At 41.4% G+C, this 20,734-nt stretch overlaps 1 protein-coding gene across 1 annotated transcript in view; it reads left to right on the forward strand.

The window, feature by feature from the left end:
- ADAM12 (ADAM metallopeptidase domain 12) overlaps positions 1-20,734 on the forward strand; it is a 2,765,134-nt gene that overhangs the window by 2,661,519 nt on the left and 82,881 nt on the right. Inside the window, exon 22 of the mRNA XM_044056180.1 lies at positions 11,546-11,676. Within this exon, the coding sequence (XP_043912115.1) occupies positions 11,546-11,676 (131 nt within the window). The remainder of the gene's footprint in view (positions 1-11,545; positions 11,677-20,734) is intronic.

The following is a 20,734-nucleotide window of genomic DNA, read 5'->3' on the forward strand; positions in this document are numbered from 1 at the left end:
TCTCTTCCATGTTGCAGTATTCCTTCCCTCCCTCCCTCCATCCCCCTGTTCTCCTCCACTTGCTCTCTTCAGCTCCTACACAGGCTATGCTATCAGTACTGGCTCTGTCTGGGGCTTCTTGGTTCCGAGGACTGGTGCACGCAGACATCACTTTTATGGCCCACGTTACCAGCCTACATGTCAGACGTCCAATGCACCAAAAGGAACTGAAAAAGCTTTAGAAACCTGGCCAAACAAGCTGATAGGAAGAAGGGTAAACCCACTAGTGAATACTGCAACATGGAAGAGAAGGACATCTATGGTTATGGTAAGATTTTACACAACTTTCCTTTGCTGAACTCTGGAAAACAGCCCCAGTCATTCATTTTTCCTAAAACAGCTGATGTACATAGTCTAAAACAATTAAAACCAATTAGTTTTCTCTCAGTAGTCTTGAAAATCCTAGAAAATTTTGTATGTGAACAGCTGACACAGTATTTTGAAACATGGTGTGCAAAAATCAAAATGGCTCCTACAGATTCCATAGTACCTGTATACCTAATGTTGTTCAGTAAAGAAGTTATGTACTCACCATAACATTCCATGTTTGTGGTCCATCTCGCCCTTCAGTCTTGCACATGGGTTCGGAGCCAATCCCCGGCTCCGACTTGGCCTATTAGCAAGCTCAAAGTCTTCTAGTTGGCTCGTGGCTAGGTAGGTATCCCATGGTGCACCACTATAATCCCCAGATCTTGTTTGCTGCTAACTATAGAGAGAAAGAACAAAAAACTATCCAGAAAGAACAACAATAATAAAAGGTCTCCAGCTGTCAAGAAATTTTGTTTTCTGTCTCCAAATCCTTCCAGGAAGGAGGTAGGAGGGTGGGTTCATAAGATTGAAGGGTGAGATGGACTACAAATATGGAACATTATGGTGAGTACATAACTTCTTTATGTTCTGTAGTCCTATCTCGCCTTCATTCTTACACATGGGACAGCGTCCCTAGCACCTTATTCTTGGGTGGCTCACAGAAAAATACTCCTGAGTACCATGGAACCAAACGATGCTCTACCCCTAGAGGTCAAGTCTAATTTGAAATGAGTAATAAAGGTGTGAGGGGTAACCCATGTTGCTACTGCACAAATATTATCAGTTGGAACCCTGGCTTGAAAGGCTGCAGAAGTAGACTGGGATCTTGTAGAACGAGCCTTAATTTTGAATGGTAAATGCTTACGTCGGAATAATAAATGTAGGATATACAACTAGAGATCCAATTCAAAATGGTCATTTTGGAAACTGGGAGACCTAATCTGGAGTCGGAGAAGGAAACAAATAATTGGTCTGACTTCCTGAATTCCTTGGTCTGGTGTAGATAGAACCGTAATTGTCTGTGAACGTCCAACTGATGGAATCTGTATTCTGCTGGGTTGGAATGATTAGGGTAGAACACCGGAAGCTCTATAGTTTGGTTCAAGTCGTTATGAGAGCACATCTTGGGGACAAAGAATGGATTAGTACAAGGAGATACTCTATCTTTGTGAAATATCAAATAAGGGGGCTTCACAAACAGTGCTTGTAACTCTGATACCTGTCTAGCAGATGTGATTGCCACCAGAAACAAAGCCTTCCGAGACAGAAACTTCAACAAACAGGAATGAGCTGGTTCAACGGGTGGAGACATTAATTTGGCTAGAATGAAGTTTAGATACCATGAAGCTACCGGTTCCTGAAAGGGAGGTCTCAACAAAGTAGCACCTTTAAGGAAGGTCTTACACAATCTGTGTGACATCATATTGGACTCATGTTGACCCAAATAAAAATTTGATATTGCTGCCAACTGAACCCTAATTGTGGCAGCAGCCATACCCTGGTGAAAAAGTTCAGACAAGAATTTCAATACCACTGGAATAGATGCGGTATAAGGGTCAACATTCCTTTCCTCAGCCCAGATAGAAAACCTCCTCCATTTGCTAGTATATAACTTTCTAGTGGAGGGTTTGTGAGAAGATGTAAGAATGTGGGTCACAGCGGGTGAGAAATCATAAAGCCTGACTAGGGATGGAACTGGAGCAGCCAAGCTGTCAAATTGAGGGTGTGGAGGTTGGGATGAAGAGAGCCTGACATGTGCATCAATAGATCTGGCACTCGGTCCAGAGTCCATGGGTCATCTAGTAGATGAGGCCCGAGAAAGGGGAAACAAACCTGACGAAGCCAGTAAGAAGTGATGAGGATCAATTTGCTTCCCAACAATTTCACTTTCTGAATCACCTTGGATATGAAAGGAAAGGGTGGGAAAGCATAAAGGAGACCCAGGGGCCAATCGTGAACAAGTGCGTCTCTCAGTGACTCCCCCAGAGGGGGGATAAGGGAAAAGTAGCTGCTGCATTTGGAGTTGATCGGGCTGGTGAAAAGATCACAGCAAGGCTGTCCCATCTGTGGAAAATCTGTTCCACTATTTCCTGCTTCAGAGACCACTTGTGAGGCATCAAGATTGCCCGGCTGAGTTTGTCGGCTATCACGTTGGCTGTCCCCGAGATGTGCATCGCTACTAGAAAGCGCTGGCAAGATATAGCACATTTCCAAATATGAATAGCCTCTCAACAGAGTGGGTACGATCTGGTCCCGCCTTGTTTGTTGAGATATCATACTACTAACATGTTGTCTGACTGTATTGCTATCTTCCCAAGAGGAAGAAGGTTGTGGAGTGCTTGCAATGCCAGAAGCACCACCCTCATGTCTAGGATACTGATATGCAGGTGGGCCTCGTGATCTTGCCATGTGCCTTGGACAGTCCTGCCTAGATAATGCCCCCCCATCTGTGAGGCATTCGTGGTCTCAGTAGCAACAGGTTGGTGAGGAAGGAATGGAGTGCCTGTCATTAGCTGGTTGGGCTGGATCCACCAATGGAGGTCCTTTTTGCAAGACTCTGTTAACAGGATGTGGTGGTATAGAGGCAGTTGTTGGAAGGACCACTGGGACGATAGAAGCCATTGAAGAATCCGTATGTTTAGTCTAGCAAGAGGGACTAGTAATATGGTGGAGGCCATGGTCCCTAGAAATTTCATCACTGTCTTTGTCTTGACTTTGGAGAAGTTGAAGAACTTGTTGTACAAGATTCTGTGCTCTTTCTGCTGGAAGACAAGCCAACATGGTGACTGTGTCTATTTCTGCACCTATAAAAGTCACAAATTGAGAGGGCGATAATGCAGACCTTTCCCAATTTTATAGTAATCCCCAACTGGGCACAAAGTTGGATAATGGAGTCTCTGGTTTGAAGAAGTAGATGCCTGGTGGAGGTGGTCAGGAGCCAGTCATCCAGATATGGAAACACTTGGAATCCTAGATGTCTCAGGTGAGCTGTCACTACTACCATACACTTGGTGAACACCCTGGGGGCTGTGGTGAGACCAAAGGGCAGAGCATGAAACTGGTAGTGACTGGCTCCCAGCCAGAAGCGTAGATGGCTCCTCGACACTCTGTCCATTTTTATGTGGTAGCACGCATCTCGGAGGTCTATTGAGCACATCCAAGTGTCTTTCCCTAATACAGGGAGTATAGACTGCAGTGTCACCATCCGGAACTTGCCCTTCTTTATGGATTCATTTAATTTGCTGAGGTCCAGGATGGGCCTCCAGTCCTCTGTCCGTTTTGGCACTAAAATGAATCTGGAGTAAGTTCCAAATCCTGCCTGGTCTGCGGGGATGGTTTGGATGACTCTGTTTGTGAGCAACTTGTTGACTTCTACAGTTGCTTGATCCCAGTGATTGGGTGGAACATCCAGGATCCTCTTGGGAACATGAGGTTGAAGAGAAAAGGGTATGGAGTAACCTCTGGTGATAATTCTTTGTACTCATTTGTCTCAGGTGATACTTAGCCAGGCTTCTGGATACAAAGAAATATGACCCCCAACTAGCTCCAGAGCAGCACAGTCGGGCCCCACATTAGAAGCGCTGATAGGAACAGCCTTGAAACGAATCGCAGCTGCCCTGGTTTTGCGGTCCGCCCCTGCCTCTAGGGCGATGTCTACCATTTGCTCCTCCTCTACCTCTGAAGGAGGAGTCACCCTGTGCATCCTGGAAAAAACCTCTGGGACTTCTTGAACCACATTTTATCACCTCTCTGACCCTTGGGATATGGTCTAGAGGGGACAGTAAAATGTACTCACACAGCAGAGAGTGTTTTCCCTTCTTGCTTACCCCTGGTGAGTGTGTCTTTTACCTTAGGTCCAAACAAGGAAGAACCATCAAAGGAGGCATTGGTAAAGGTAGACTTGAACGGTTCTGCAAAATTACACAAGCGCATCCAGGAGTGCCTCCTAAGGGAAACTCCTGAACCCGCTGCCCTGCTCACTCCATCGGCTGCATAAGAAATCAGCCTCATGGATGAGTTAACAATGGAATTCAAGGTTGACAACTGAGCAGACACCTTATCAGGGACACCTTCAGTAGATGTACCTTGTATAGTCTCTCCTAACTCCTTAAGGAGATCTCTCTAAAGCCTCGTAAAATGTGTTAGGTAGTTCAGCAATCTTAGAGTGAATGCCGCTGACGAAAAGATACGCTTCCATTATCTGTCCATTGTTCGAGACTCCTTGTTCGGCTGATGGAAAGATGAAGTTTCCACTAGTTCCTTCTTAGTGGCCGCTGCCATTACCATGGCATCTACAGGAACCCCCTTGAATAAAAATTCCTTCTCCTTCAGGGCTGACAAAAATTTATTGGGTCTCCTGGGGACTGGCTCCATGGCATCAGGTGTCTCCCATACCTTTCAACTAACAAGATCTAAAAGTTCAGCAAAAGGTGGAGACACCCAAGAGGCTGAAGGTTGAGACCCAAAAGCCCTCCGGTACACTGACTCCTCATCAGAAGGGGTAACAGTGAGCCAGCCACACCTCTGCTTAAGGATCACAAAGATGTCAACAAAGGAGATATCATCAGAGGACGACTTGGGGGACTCTTCTGACTCCTCGAGGGCAGTGTCGGAGGTAAGAGACTCATCCTGAGAGTCTACATGCTTCCTCTTGCATGTCTTCTTCTGAGGGGGCTCCTCAGAAGGGTATTCCAGGAAGGTTTTGGAAGAGTGGTGGCCACCAGCCAGGAGCTCCTGAGGCTGTGGGTCTCTGCTGTCTAGAGAGGGAGTAGGTGCTGAGATGGAGGTCGGTACCAGAGGGGGAAGAGTGTCAGTACCCCTGGGTGGAGCTGATGATCGGGACAGCACACTCCTCATCATTTCGAAGGCCGACCTCTCTGAATCCGAAGACCTCCCCGGCTCCGAGGAGATGGAGGAACTCATCAGCTCCAGAGCCATTGGCTCGGAGATAGATGTAGGGTCCAAGATCACCCTAGCTAATGCACCGAGAGAGACTCGGAACCAAAGAGATCCAATTCCAGGTGTCCCTGTAGGGGCCGACTGGGGAGCTTCAGCTCCTAGACACCACGGACAGCACCGAAGCTGTCGGAGCAGAACGCAGCTCCGAGACAGCCTCTGGAGGAGCAGGAACCGAGGGTTCCACAACCAGCGGTACCGAGCACTCCAGCTCTGAAAGCTCAGCACAGCTCAGAGGAGGAACGAAGGGGAAATGGACTCAAGTGGCTCCAGGACCGACTGGGTCAGAGCCAACAGCAATTTTGGGTAAGGCAGACGACTTCAGGAGTCTCAGCACTACTCTCTTCACATCTTCTTCTGATAGGCTCCTGGAAAATTTGGAAGACAGTGTGGGAGATCTAGATCTCTGTAAGATAGGGGACCTTAAAGTTGGGGAGACCGGTAAAGGATCTGTGGACCGGCTCCAATGTCTGCTATCAGTGGTCGGCTCCAAACTGCCTGGGGCCGACACTGTAGTCAAAGTAGGTATGCCCTCTATTGGTTCCTAAATCAGTGAAGCCAAGGAGGGAGAAGACTTGTCTGGTTTCAGCATTTTGGGAGGCGGTTCCGAGGCACCACATGGTGCCGGGGAATGCCTCTTGGAAGGTTTAGTCTTTTCTTTTTTAGATCCATGCGATTTAGAGGAGGAAGATGAACTGGCCAAGTCTTCCTGAAAGGAAGGCTTAAGGAGACCTTTTAATATAAATTTATTCTTTCACTCCTGTAATACCCTGGCACTGAAAGAATGGCAAAACAAACATGTTTCTTGTAAATGGATGGCTCCGAGGCAGCACACACAGTTACTGTGGCCATTGGTAATAGACAAACTAGCTAAATACACAGACAGGACTAGGTCCTCTAACTTAAATGGGCCTAGCCCTTACCACACTAACAATCACACAACCATGAGGACCAGGTCCTCTAACTCAAATGGGCCTAGCCCTGGGTAGAGAAGAAAGGGAGAAACCTAGGTCCTCTAACTCAAATGGACCTAGAAAAGAGGATAGTAAAGGTTTGAAACTACCAAATATACTGACACACACCAGGTAGAGGCCTCTATATAAATTCTATGCCATAGAATCAAAAAAGGTTGAAAAGTTAAGAACCCTTATAAACTAAAGGTAAATATCCAACAAATAACTTGGTAGATTACTCTAAGAATAACTTAGCTTAGCTAATAATACCACACACTAAAGAACACTAACTAGCTGAGCTAAACAATATATACAAAATGATAAATTGAGCACAACACGCACCTTAACAGCACTAAATATAAAACTTTATCAACTACCAATGTCTAAGCTAATCTAGCACAGTAAATAATAACTAGGGGCAAACGCCCATAAAAAAGAACCAACTGGCACACAGAATTCCAGGGAGAACAACAAGGCCAATGGCCAACCAGTTCTCAACAATAATTCACTAAATAAAAGAAAAAAGGTATTTGAGCAGACTAAAACTACTCTAACAATAGTAAAACACTAACAAAGGCTATATAACTTGAAAAGTTAAGCTGTAATAGAGAAAAAGTAGCAAAATATGTTAAACTTAGCCACGGCCAAGAAGAAGCACATCTGAACTCGTCGACATGGCAAATGAGATCTAAGGTTTATACTGGTGCACCATGGGATACCTACCTAGCCACAAGCGAACTAGAAGACTTTGTACTTGCTAATAGGCTGTCAGAGGTGAGGATCAGCTCCGAACCCATGTGTAAGAATGAAGGCGAGATAGGACTACAGAACATCAGCTATTTCTGCAAGCACATGGAAAAGGGCAAATCAACAGATGCTGTCTGTGTACCTAAAGTTGCTAAACCAGCTGTTTCTGCAAGCATATGAAAAAGGGCACTTCAACTGATGTTGTCTTCACAGACTTAGTTAAAGCTTTTTATCTAATTTTTTCACATAATTTATTGTTAACATTTCTTCCACAGTTTGTATACAAAACACCATACTTAACTGGTTCCAACCTACTGAACTGAGCAGTCTGAGTTGCCTTTCTACTGCAATTTTCTTTATAAAAACGATTGCATTTAAGTGTCCTACAAGTGAGTGTGATTGGGCCTATTCTGCTCTTTCTTAATAACTTGCCAAAAATCCTGCTTATGTGGATGTTCAAGGATTTGATTTGAAATTGATAGAACTCAGCAGTGACTGACCTCCATTAAAAACTGTCAAATCATTAATGGCAGCCTTTCAAAAATTTGGCTTTTTAAAAAGGTGATTAGCAACAATAAAGTTCTTTAAATCTTCTTCTTCTTCTTCTTTCGGCTTTTCCCAGTTAGGGGTCGCCACAGCGGATCACCTTGTCCGCACATTGAATGGCAGTGGAGTTTTACGGTGTCGAGTTGCCAGCCCGGCGCCCAACCTTCCACAGAAGGCACACTCACACGCACACCTAGGGCCAATTTAGAGTGTCCAATCCACCTGCAGCATGTCTTTGGGATGTGGGAGGAAACCGGAGCACCCGGAGGAAACCCACGCGACCACAGGGAGGACATGCAGACTCCGCACAGAAGGCACCCCAGCCGAGGATCGAACCGGAGAACCTCTTGCTGTGAGGCGGCAATGCTAACCACTGCACCACCGTTTTAGTAGCCCATAACAGATTGGTCTGCTGCAGACCTTCCCCCTTAGGTAAATCATTGAAAACATCCATGTATGCAAATATCTTAGCCTGTGGGTCATCATGTCCATACTGTCATTCAGCTCATCTACAAACAAATCAGTGTGCAGACTGCAAATACTGCTGAAAACCCTCTACTCACTACAGCATATCACCTCAATCATCAGTCTAGGAATCCATTTCTGTAGAAAACATTGCAGGTGGAAAGTGCAATAGCACTTCAGATTTCAAGTGGAATAGCGATGCTGAACGCTCTAATCTTGGACAATTTGCAAGATCTGAATACATTTGGTATGTTAACAATCTTACTGGGCTATATTGGGGCAGAATTCCAGTCAGATGACTGCAGAGGTTGCAAAGGACAATATAAGAAGTGGAAAATTAAACATACCAAAAGGCCTGATCAGTTCATAGAGGGGAGGAAGTTGTCATGATGAACTCCTATTCTGCTACTGGTATATCCATCTAAAGGCAACAGATGATAAAATTTGCATGGCTCTATATGGAACATGAGAATTTGTGGTAGGACTGTGTGTTGAAACAGTCATTCTGCTAATGAGCAGTTCACAAACTGATTAAAAAATAATAGGAGCACTAAAACATTTAAGCAGGCATTAAGCAGCCTTTATGGGGATATCAAACTTAAGTTTATTAATAATTAAATACTTTTTAAAGCTATGTGCTAACATCTGGTTTGGACATATTATGCATATATCCATGTGTGTACTTTTGTATGTGTTATCTGACTTAATGTTAAGGCAATGAAGTCATGAAACTCCCTCTAGAACTAAAAAGCGAGTAGATCAAAGAAAGCTGCTTAATGTCTAGCTAGCAGTTCCTAAACTTTTAAAGGGCTTCCAGTGCCTACTCAATATTTTATAAGCCAGAATAATATGCATAAAAAATCTTTCAGGAATCCAATACATCTGGTATTGTGTACTCTCACATTGTTGGTGCAATGTGAAGAATTATTCTGGAGGCGAATATTAATTTTGTCTCATCTTTTGTGAGAAATAATTTACTCTGCATTTATGAAAACTCTGTAGCTATTACATGTAATGCAGCCAAATGTCCAGGTGATGTAAGCTATCCCATAATCTGTTTTGTGGAGCAAATAAAGCCAGAGTGACAAAAATAAATGTTCTGTGTAGTGTCATACTAGGTTTATAAGAGTTTTTGTTTGTTTGTTTTGTTTTTTTTTTGTGTAGAGTATGTTCCTAGTTCTAATCTCCTAAAGAATACTCACTTGAACAGGAAAGTGATCACACACTATTACCACAGCAGCTTCAGGTAGTTATGGGGCCAAGAGCAGTCATGTTGCCCCGAGCTATGGCAATCTAAAATCCTGGAGACCTCTAAAATTGGCGGTGGTGAAGGCTTTTGAAAAGTCCAAGAAAACTGCCCTCATTACATGTTCATCATTCATCCTCCTCAGTACGACTCCTAAGTTTATATCAATTTTAAATCAAATCCTTGGGCAGCAAAAAAAAGTTGGGCTGAGGTCTGGCAGAAGTGTACGAAAGTTGAGGAATGCTGAAAACTGATTGTAACCTCCTCCGGGTGCTTTGATTAGAGGAAGTAGGGAGCGCCTGGTGATTTGTCACTGATTTTAGAATTAGGATTCTTATTATGGCTTGACAGAATGATGTGTTGCTTCTCACAGGATGAGCAGACTTCCTTTTTTGAGGATCTGCATAGTGCACTTGCTCTGGTCGAACCTCAGCTGCCCAAGGATGAAGGCCATCTAACAGATGGTAAGCTGGACCCCTAATATGAAGGAAATTTTATGGATCTCTTTGTGACAAACAGTATCAAAGGAGGTTGGGGGTGGGGTGTTACCTGTAAACAATTTCAGTGAGCTCAGAATTTAACAGTATTGTCTTTGATCCACCTGTTTGGAGAAGGGTGGGTGTCCTCTAGTCTAACTTAACTGTATAGCTCACTCTACCTACATCATTTTATTATGTACCAAACATAAGTGATTTAACTTGTTCTGCTATGTAAGCTGTCCTTACTGAGTGAACAGCAGCTGTACATATGTTGTAAAGCAATCAGTGTTTCTGCCATTGAGCTCAATATCTGGAGACCAGGTAACCCTTTACACGACATCATGCATGGAATAACTGTGTTCAGTTGGACCTCAGTTTAGGCTACTCATCAGCTTAAACTACACTCTCTAAGTAAGCCTGCATTTGTTTTCTGTACATTATGCCCTTAGAGGCTAATAAATGCTCATAGTGGATGTCATTCTGCAGAAAGACCTTCTAGCATGCCTTTCAGTAGTGGCGCAAGCTACAGCAGGGAAAAATAGGGATACGAGAGAATTTCTGGCAAGAAATGGTTAGAGTTTTACTTAAAAAAAACACTTGAAATAATAAAATGTGGTCTTTCACTGAAAAGGGTGAAATAAAAATATGACAAAGGTAAATATGAGTTATGTGGCTTTATGTTCTGTGAAAAGGGCATGTCTTCTGACCGCTACAGTGTCAAAGTACTACATGGCTTAACACCCCCCTGCCCCAAACAATGTCAGCTATGTTAGAAATGTATTTAGCACATCAAACTGTACTGTATATTGCATAAGTTACATTATTATTATGACTGGATAAAATATGTTATCATAATGACTGCTCCACTGAGTGAATTAATAAAGCATACAACAGTCTAGATGCACCGACTGACAGTATCTTTAATCAGAGTAATAATAAACATGATTTTCTTTTGCATATTGCAGTGACACCTTTGTCAACTCTATTAAAGACTGAAAAAACCTACCGAGTATTACTTATTTAATACACTGCATTATGTTTTCTGCTTATGTTGTTTCAAAAAGTTCGGTGATAAAGGCTGGACATTGTTTACTGAAATATGTGCTCAAAGAGAAGCTCAAAACTACCACATTTCTACTTCTTTGGAGAGGTTTAGGATTTCTGGAGGTTGTACTTATTCCCCCATGGGTCAGCCATGTTTCATTCCTGGACAGCATTTCATCAAACCACCAAAAGAGCCCTGGATCACTGTCATCCCATAGAAATTCATTACTGAAATCCATCTTAATCACCCAGAGGGACAGGAGATTAACTTGCCTATTGAAAATGCTGAAATCTAACTAGTCTAGTAATAAAAATAATTATGAAACACTGGTACATTTTTTTGTCCTTACATTGATTACAAAGTGTAATTTCAACATAAACATATCATCTGATGACTGGATTGTGTGTATTATTAATGTACATTAACATATCCTTTCTAAACTTACTTTGGGGTGACCTACATTTGCTTGGTATACAAGTAAACAGTGTGCCAAACAGTAGCACATATTCTTCTCTTGCCATATCATTATGTTCGCTCTGATAAATCTTAGATGCCAAAAAAGAAATAATCAGACTATGATTCACTACAGCTGGTATGTCAGATCAGAAATTAAAACACCTGAGTGGTGTATATGGCTATCAGTACTTTGCTCATATGTTGTATACATTGTAAAGTGTGTGTTAAGTTTGTGTTATCTTGTGTTAGATCAAATTACAGCTTGATTGTACTGAGTCCTTCTAACAGCAATAATTTGTTGCAGGAAACATTTAAGCCAAGCCCTCCTCAGAAGCCTTTACCAGCAAATCCCTTAAGCAGATCTTCACGGTCTCATGATGCCTCAGAAATATCTCCTGAACATCCTGTACAGGAATATCGTATACAACCTGTCAGGTTAGTTCTTTACTATTGCAAAACCAGTAACTTATTGTTATATGTGGTACAACAGTCATGGTTTTGTAACAAGTTCATTTCTATGCTATCTATTTTTTCAGCTAAAAGTTTGATGGCATTGATTTTATTAAATTGCACCTATGCTGGTCTGTGTAAGAGGTAAAAACAAAAAGTGAAACTGCTAACTTACAAAACATTCTAAACAGTCTATTATTTTCGTTTTTAATTTAATTTAAGCAAAAATATATATATGGCTCTAGGTAAAATGCTATCCTAGTTTATATAGGTTTTTTTGTATTTAATTTATCTGATGCCATGCTAAAATTCAGTTTATTGAAGTAGATCCTGTGACATAAAGTAAACCCCTAAAGAACAAAGTGCCCATTAAACTACTTACAATAAATAATCATGCTTAATGGTGCACAACAATTTCAACCTCATTTTTTATTACTTGTGATTTGATCTAATGTGTCACAGTGGGTCTACTTGACTTACCCAAACAGCCACATCACTGACTTTCACTTCGCTGAGACGACAGGAACGAAAAACCAGACCGACATCCGGAACGCGGACTTTCCACTTGAGATAAGGTACCATTTGGCCATTGCCCCCACCCAAAAAATAGCAAACAAAATTAAACCCACCCATGTGGGGGTATTTGTCCCCCCACATCCCCCTAACTAAATATACCAACTCCGAGATCACACTACCATGGGGGTAAGGGGCGAAGTTCAACAGGATGGCCAAGCGGTTACTTACCTCGAGTGGAAAGTCGGTGTTCCGGATGTCGGTCTTCTGGTTTTTCGTTCCTGTTGTCTTGGCGAAGTGAAAGTCGATGATGTGGTTGTTCAGGTAAATAAAGTAGACCCCTCACAGTATATACTGTATTGTGTGTGTGTGTGTGTGTGTGTGTGTGTGTGTGTGTGTGTGTGTGTGTGTGTGTGTGTGTGTGTCACTGTGTGTAAATGCATACATTATTTGTCTATTTAATTATTGACATTTGTTTAGATATAAATAGCTGTAATGTGTGCTTGTGTGTATACATCTAAGTATCTTCCCTATGATATATCTAAATCTATATCTATCTATACATATATATATATATATATATATATATATATATATATATATATATATATACACACACACACATATAGAGAGAGAGAGATAAATAGATATGGATGTATTCTTCCTTTAAGATGAACAACATTAGTATTGATTTCCAAAATGCTGAAACTTTAACATTGACAGCAATATGTCAACCCACTTCTGTACCTACTCTGAGGATCAACCTCCGGTAAGCACCCTGACATCCCCTGCTAATTATTTATACCCCGGAGTATGGGCATTTTCAATCTCCAACAACTGTTAACTGTATAGGATCATAGCAGAACACTAGGCTAATACCCTTAAAGGGCCTTTTTAAGCAAAGCAATGCCTCCCAGAAATATTAGAAAAGTATAGGCCCCTTAGGTTTTTGTAGGAGGTATAGAAACTTAGGCATGAGTGGTTGAGCATTTACAAGCTACCTCTCTCTAACAAAGACATAGGTACCGGTCATTGGGTACATTTATGATGTCCCTTCTACTGATCTATGCTGAATAAGTGCAGGGAAGAACTGTTGCTTCTAATGGATAGGAAGCCTGTTGCAGAGGGGGTAGCCTCTGAGCCACATGCCTGTCCCTCCAGTATGGCCTGTTTATATATCATCTAAGTAAGCAAGAGCAAACCCTTCTGCTCCTGCTTGGATATGATCTACCAGCCTCTGGAAAGTTGCTGGGGCATTTTTCATCCCAAAGGGCATCTTTGTGAACTCATACAAGCCAAAAGGAGTCACAAAGGCTGACTTCTCTCTAGTACTGGGAGTCAAGGGCACCTGCAAGTAACCCTTGGTAAGATCAATGGTTGTAAGATACTTAGCCCCACCCAGCTGCTCTAAGGCCTCATCTGTCCTAGGCATGGGGTAAGCATCTGACTCTGTGTGACTATTTAATTTCCTGTAGTCCACACAGAACTTGGGGCTGTCATTCTTCTTTAGCACCAGCACCACTGGGGAGGCCCAGGGACTGTTGGGCTCTTGAATTACCCCTAGTTCCAAAATGTCCTGTATCTCCTCCCTTAGAGTCTGTTTGACTCTCTCAGGCACCCTATAATGGGCCTGCCTAATAGGCCTTTGGGGTCCTGTATCCACCTGGTGCTGCACCAGGTGGGCGCACCCTAGTTTTCCAGTGAACATGTCTCCAAACTCCTGTAATACTGCTCAGATTTCTCAAACCTGGGTAGGAGATAGCTGCTGGGACATTGCTACCCCTTCCACTGAGGTGTCAGTCCGAGCCTCACTGAGGAGATCAGTCACCAGATCTCCCTCAGACTCCTCCTAGAATCCATAGCAAATACTCAGCGCAAGGGCCTCCCTATCATGGTAAGGTTTCATTATGTTAACATGGTACAGTTTGTGCTCCTGCCTCCTGCCTAGCAGTTCCACCATGTAGTTAACATCACTTACCTTTCTTACAACTTGTAGGGTCCCTCCCAATTTGCTTGCAGCTTGTTGTGTCTGAAAGCAATGAGAACCATTACCTGCTGCCCTACAGCATACTATCTAGCTTGAGCATTCCTGTCATACCATACATTTTTCTGTTGTTGGGCTTCTGCTAGGTTCCCCTGAGCCAAGCCCATGAGTTCCCTGGGTTTAGGACATATGCCACAACAGACTCCTTGTGGGATTCACACTCACCTTCCCACTCATCACAAATTAAATCTAGAGGTCCTCTCACCCTATGATCATACAGCAACTTAAAGGGTAAAAACCCCATGGATTCCTGAGTATCCTCTCTTTAAGCAAACAACAGATGGGGCAAATATTTGTCCCACTCCCTCTTAAACTGGTCTGCAAATGCCTGTATCATGGACTTGATTATAGAGTTTAACCTCTCAACAAGACCATTAATCTGGGGATGGTAGGGGGTGGTCTTCAGGTGCTTCACCCAACAGTACTTTCACTGACAAGCCAGCAGGTCTGACATGAAATTGGCACCTCTGTCAGTCAGTATTTCTTTTGGGAAACCTACCCTGCTGAAAATCTCTGACAAAGCATTTGCCACCTTTTCTGCCTCAATGGAGGACAAAGCCACTGCCTCAGGGTATCTTGTAGCATAATCTACTACCACTATGATATACTTTTTCCCTGTGGAACATCGGGTACTCAGAGGTCCCATAATATCCATAGCTACCCTCTGAAATGGCTTTTCAATTACAGGCAAAGGCATCAAAGGAGCTTGCACCTTGTCTCCTGCCTTGCTTATCTTTTGGCACTGCTCACAGGTCCTGCAGTACCCTGTTACATCTCTGGAAATTCCAGGCCAATAAAAGTTCTGCATAATACGTCTCTTTGTACATTTTATGCCCATATGACCTGCAAAGGAAATATCATGGGCTATGGCTAGAAGCACCAGATGGTAGGCTCTGGGCACTGCCAACTGCTGTATCCTCTCACATTCTAGTCCTCCCGTGGGGTCTACTCTCTATACAGTAACCCTTTGTCCCAGTATACAGATTCCCCCTTCCCTTGAGAATCAGGTGCCTCACTAGCTACCTGCCTCAGGCCTTGTAATGTATGGTCTGAAAGCTAAGCCTCTCTCATGTCTGTCTTTATAACCCTTCCCAGCTCTCCTTCCACAAGAAGTCTGGCATCCTCTGACAGCGGTGCCTCACTGTCAGCCTGGCTACTACTACTGACCTCTACCTTTGCAGTCACTCTGTCCAAGGGAACATCAGCACCCACAAGCAGCTGTGACTCACCTTCATTCTCAGTGCTACAGGGTAGCTCCCTCCCTGGAGTAACCACCTCACCAGTCATGGCTGCAAGTATGCGGTCTGTCTGGGTCTCCCCCAGGCTACCAGATCCACATGCTTGTCTCCTAGCCTGACTGCGTGCAACAGCATAAGCACATGGTACTGCCTCATCCAAATCCTTCCCTATCAGGACATCTGCAGGATGGTAGTTCAGTACACTTGTTGTCTCAAGACACCCTACTATTGGCATTTTGTCCTTCCCACTTACTGGCTCTCTCACCTTTTGTTCTTCACCTTGTCTCCGTGGACATCTGTATGCCACATGGCCCCACTGGTTGCATTCAGAACATTTAACCCTAGGTCCTGGACATGTACCTGGACTAGTGGCTTCCCCTGCTACTGGCAGATTCTGTTGCAGCAGTCTGGGCTGCCCACCATGGGTTCCTTTAAACCCACGAGCAGTACTGGGGGTCCCTTTCCTGTGCAGGGATGCCCTGCTTATTAGGTATAGATCTTCCTTCTTCTCCAACTCAACTGAAGTAGCACATTATCTATCTGCTAACCAGATCCTCAGGCAAAGTGCTAAAGGCTTGCTCCCTCACCAAAAAGGTCTGCCAGCCTTTCAAAAGTGGTGACCTTACATCCACTCATCCACCTATGAAAATAAGTGCTCAGTTCAGCAACATATTCAAACACACTTTCTTCTGCCTTGTGTCTATGCTCACAAAACCTTTTCCTATGAGTTTCAGGTGTTAGCTTAAAAAATTCTAACAGACAATTATTAACAGCAGTATAATCAAAAAAATTGTAATCAGAAAGTTTAGACAGCACAGTTATAGCTTTACCATGGAGTAAGGGGGTCAAGAACTGTACCCAGGGCCTTTGGTCAACATCATACTGTTTACATACTCTCTCAAACATATGAATGACACTATCAAACATATCCCCCTCTGTAAACTGCAGAAGAAATGTACTGACCTTTTGTGCTTCTGGGGTCCAGTTACTAACTTTGCCATTACCTCCATGACTCTGGCGAAGAGTCAGTATCTCCTTTTCGTGCTGCCTCTGCCTCTCCTTTCCCTCAACTTCCAGGTGTAGCAGTTTCGCTTTCCCCTCAGCCTGTAGACATAGCCGGCATTAGGCACCCGCGAAATCCGCGGTCGCGGGGAGCCCCAGATTATTTCCCCCATGAACAAGGGCCCCCATGCAGCAGCTGCGGGTTTAACCATTTCCTCTGCTTGTTCTTCAGCAGCTCATAGTCGACATCCGCATGGCTGTGTGACATCATCGCGAGATCGCAAACATTTTTCTGTCTTTTTTTTTTTCATTTGTTGGTAAGCTGCACTCAATCAGGTCTGTTTAAGTGAAGCAAGGGATTTGATTGGCTGCAGCACCCAGGGTCGACTTATCTCTTAACTGTACGGATGTTCATAGAATGTCCAGATTTTAGCACCATATTTGTGGCCTGTTTTTAATAACATTGTGTTATTGTCAAGAAGGATATTAGTTTTGAATGAATGGAAGAAAAAAAGGTTTTACAGAGGACAGTATTTGTGAAAGAGTAATAAAATTGATCTGAAAGAAAGACAACAAGGAAGACTTAAAGAACTGGAAGACAATCATCTTAACGAAATCCAGTTATAAACTATTTATGAAAATAATACAGATTAGGTTAGAGGTTAGGTTAGAAAAATACTAGTTAAAACTTGGAAAGCTAATTTTGTGGTAATAAAATAAGCAGAATAGAGAAATGCTGATGATAATTATGGAAGTCATTTATAGTATTATGGAAGGAGAGAGGAGAATGAAAGGATATGATGTAGAAAAGGCATAAGACACTATTGGAAAAAGACAGTTATGGGATCTTTCTAAACCATATGGTTTTGAGAGACAGACTAGGAAAATAATAAAACAGCTTATGAGAATAATAAAGTGAGAGTTTTAGTGAATCGATGGGTGAAAGCTGAAAGAAGAATTGAGAAGGGAGTGAGGCATGGATGTCCTTTGAATACTGTGATACTTGCATTAGGATTATGAAAGGCTTAGAGACTGATGAATATAAAGGATACATAATGGTGCCTCTGGTGATGATGTACTCTGTTGATGTGGTCATAGTAGCCAAAACTGGAAGTAGCTAAAAAAATAGAATAATAGATAAGCTATGTAGGTTTAGTATTAAATGCTAAAAGCAAAGGTTTTGAAGTGTAAAAACAACTTTTTTAACACTTTCCCCAAATTAATAAAAAATGAAATATACGTATTAAAGATTATTTTGGTGAGTCTGATTCAAAAAGTAATGACAGGAATTGTTAGATAAAATGTATCAGATAAATAAAATGTGGAAATTCTTTAAGTTTAAAAAAGTGGACTTGATTAATATAATTAATTTGTGTAAATGTGGATACTTTGGTTCAGTAGTTGCATTCCCAAAAAATGTTGCAAAAAATTATTTGTAGTATTATATGGGGCCTTAGAATGAACTCAGATAAAGGGGGAATTATATGTAATAAAGAAGAACACTGTGGACTGATTTAAAAAAAAATCTGATGTTTTTGACATCTTTAAGTTTGCAATGCATTTTGAAATTACTTTAAATAGGGAAAGGGACCATTAAAAGATACAATAAGAGCAAAGTATGAAGAAGCATGGGCAGAAGTGAAAAGAATAAATGAGTTAAAGTTAAGAAAAAAAGATTAGTGAAATGAAATAAAAAATAAAATAATGGAAAATTGATGTAGCTAAAGTTGAACAACAGAGGAGAATTTCATATGAAGAAATCATGTAAAAGACTTTTTATAGTGACCAATGGAATACTATTAAAGTTAAGGATGCAATAAAAGAAAGAAATAAAGAGAAAGTGTGTGAGATGGGAAGAAGGACAAGATTTTATATGCAGGCTTATAATAAAAGTGCCAGTGAAGAAAGACATGAAATATAAACTTGCAAATTAGAGGAATTGCATAAAGTATAGTAAAGAAGAAATCACAGAACATGTTTTCTGTCAGAATCCTAAGAATAATGAAATTATGAAAGAAATAAAAAATATGGGTTTATAAAACATTTAAATGAAGTAGAAATAGAAAACATTGTGCATGGGTATTACAGCTAATGTGATGCACCAGTAATACACCAGTGAGAGAACAAAAATATATTTATATGTTTGTTATTTATCAGATCTGGAATGTGAGGTTGGAGGAATTACTGTTAAATAAAATATGTAACAAAGCTAATATTCTAATTTTGTTGAAGCTTAAAGGGTGGGGATGATGAATAATTGAAATAAAATATTCAAAAAGTTAATTTTATTTTCTTTAAATGTGCATGTAGTATAAAATGATAAGGATTATTATGTGTGTGTTCTAATGAATGTGGAATTTTGTGTTAAATTTTAAGTTTGTGTATGTATAATATGATTTTAAATAACTATCCCCACTCTTTTCAATAGGTGCTGTGGGATCTTATACAGTCACCTGAGCTATTATCAACTCAAGCCAGTGGGAACTTTGTTTAGTGTCTCATTTAAAGGAAGACTTACTCAGAAGCGCAGCACCCCTCTAATGCTGAACTGCAGTGTCAGCAATATAATTATCTGGAGTGAGAATAGGACCCATAGCCTTCTGCTCTTCCAGCACCAAATGGGAGTGTGTTACATGCTGAGCCATTGAAATTGCATATAGCATATACACCAACTGCCAAAAAAGCTCCCTCATATCTATCCTCATTTCCCATGCACCACACTAGGGTCAGGGACTATCTTTTCCAAAACAAAACAAAAAATGTCCACTTAAATTTTTACAATCCAATGGTAGATGTGAAGATAGATGTGAGGGAGCTTTTTTGGCAGTTGGTGTTGGAGACTAATAAGCATCCAGGAATTAATGAACATCTATCTGTAGTACCCATTTTAAAGTTGAGAGCTGCTAAACTATAAATAGAATGAAAAAATATTAGTTTTTAAAGAACATTAGTTTAAAGTTTAGATTATTGAGTGGCATAGTTGGGATGCCTATACACATAATATTTATATATTTGTATACATTTATACATATTTTTTTATATTTATATATTTTTATACTTTATATTATATATTGCACTTTAATACTATATAAGTGGTTTGTTATTTATGGTTGGTTTGAATATGTGCAAACGCCAATTAATTAGTTATATAGTTAACATGAGGTTTTTAAATGCATATTAATTTAAAGAATAACATGACTTCAAGAAATTGATTTTAATTGGTTGAATAAGTAATTGTATGTATTATGTGTTGTATAAAAGGAAGTCACAGCTTGGTAAATCCGTTTTGTATCTGAAGAAGTATAATTGAAGATGAAACCGCTACTGTGGATTAATTGCCTGTATGCAATAAAGCTGTTGGTTCCACAGTTCGCTGTGCTTAAAACTTTTTATTTTCAACCTCCTAGAATGCCAGGACTGTGCTGGTTTATGTTTTGTTTATTGTGATGACAAGGTTTAGATCCTGGAGCATGTGGCTCTGAGGGATTGGGATTTCTTTAAGTGTAGCATGTCCAATAGCTCTGGGTTTGACATGGCCTTGTATGTTAAGCAGAGACCGCCTCTGAGCCAGTTTAATGTATGTTTTAGCATAGTTACCATTTTCAGCTTGGGGTGGGGCTTGGAATCCAGTTATACCTTCACCTAGAAGGGTATAGTTTGCCTTGGTGAAGTTTTTTAGTATGATTTCACCCTTTTGAGTTCTGGTGTTAGTGTCAGTTCAAAGATGACTGATTTGTGATCAGTTTTAACTAAACGGAAAATTTATGCTAATGTTTAAGTAAAAAAAAGCAACGAAAATTCATGCTCATATAAAACCTGTTATTCTATCAACTTTTTAAGTTTGTAAGAGCAATACTTAAAAATTGTCCCTATGCCCCTATGATTGTTTGGTAATGGGAATCCTTTTTACATCGCAGAAGTATGTATGCCTGTGTCTTATAGGATCATAGGATGTTAGTAGACTAATGGACCTAGGGCCCTTACAAGCCTAGCCCAGAGAAGTGCCCTGGCATTGTGCAGCCCAACGTTAGTTCCCAGTGCCTCTATCAAGTAGAGCCACTGAAGTGATCCCCGGGGTGAATTTCTATTTCCCATTCATTCATCAAGATTTCTCTTGAAGAGGGCCAATGAGGTGCTCTGATTGACATGTATGGGAAGTCTATTCCAGAGCACGGACAGTCCCTGTGTTATGAACCTGTCCCTTCAGCATGTTCTGTTGATTGTGGTAATGTGATTGAGGTCTCTG

The sequence above is a fragment of the Protopterus annectens genome, chromosome 14.part0, assembly GCF_019279795.1.
Source record: "Protopterus annectens isolate FY-2018-M chromosome 14.part0, PAN1.0, whole genome shotgun sequence".
NCBI lineage: Eukaryota > Metazoa > Chordata > Ceratodontiformes > Protopteridae > Protopterus > Protopterus annectens.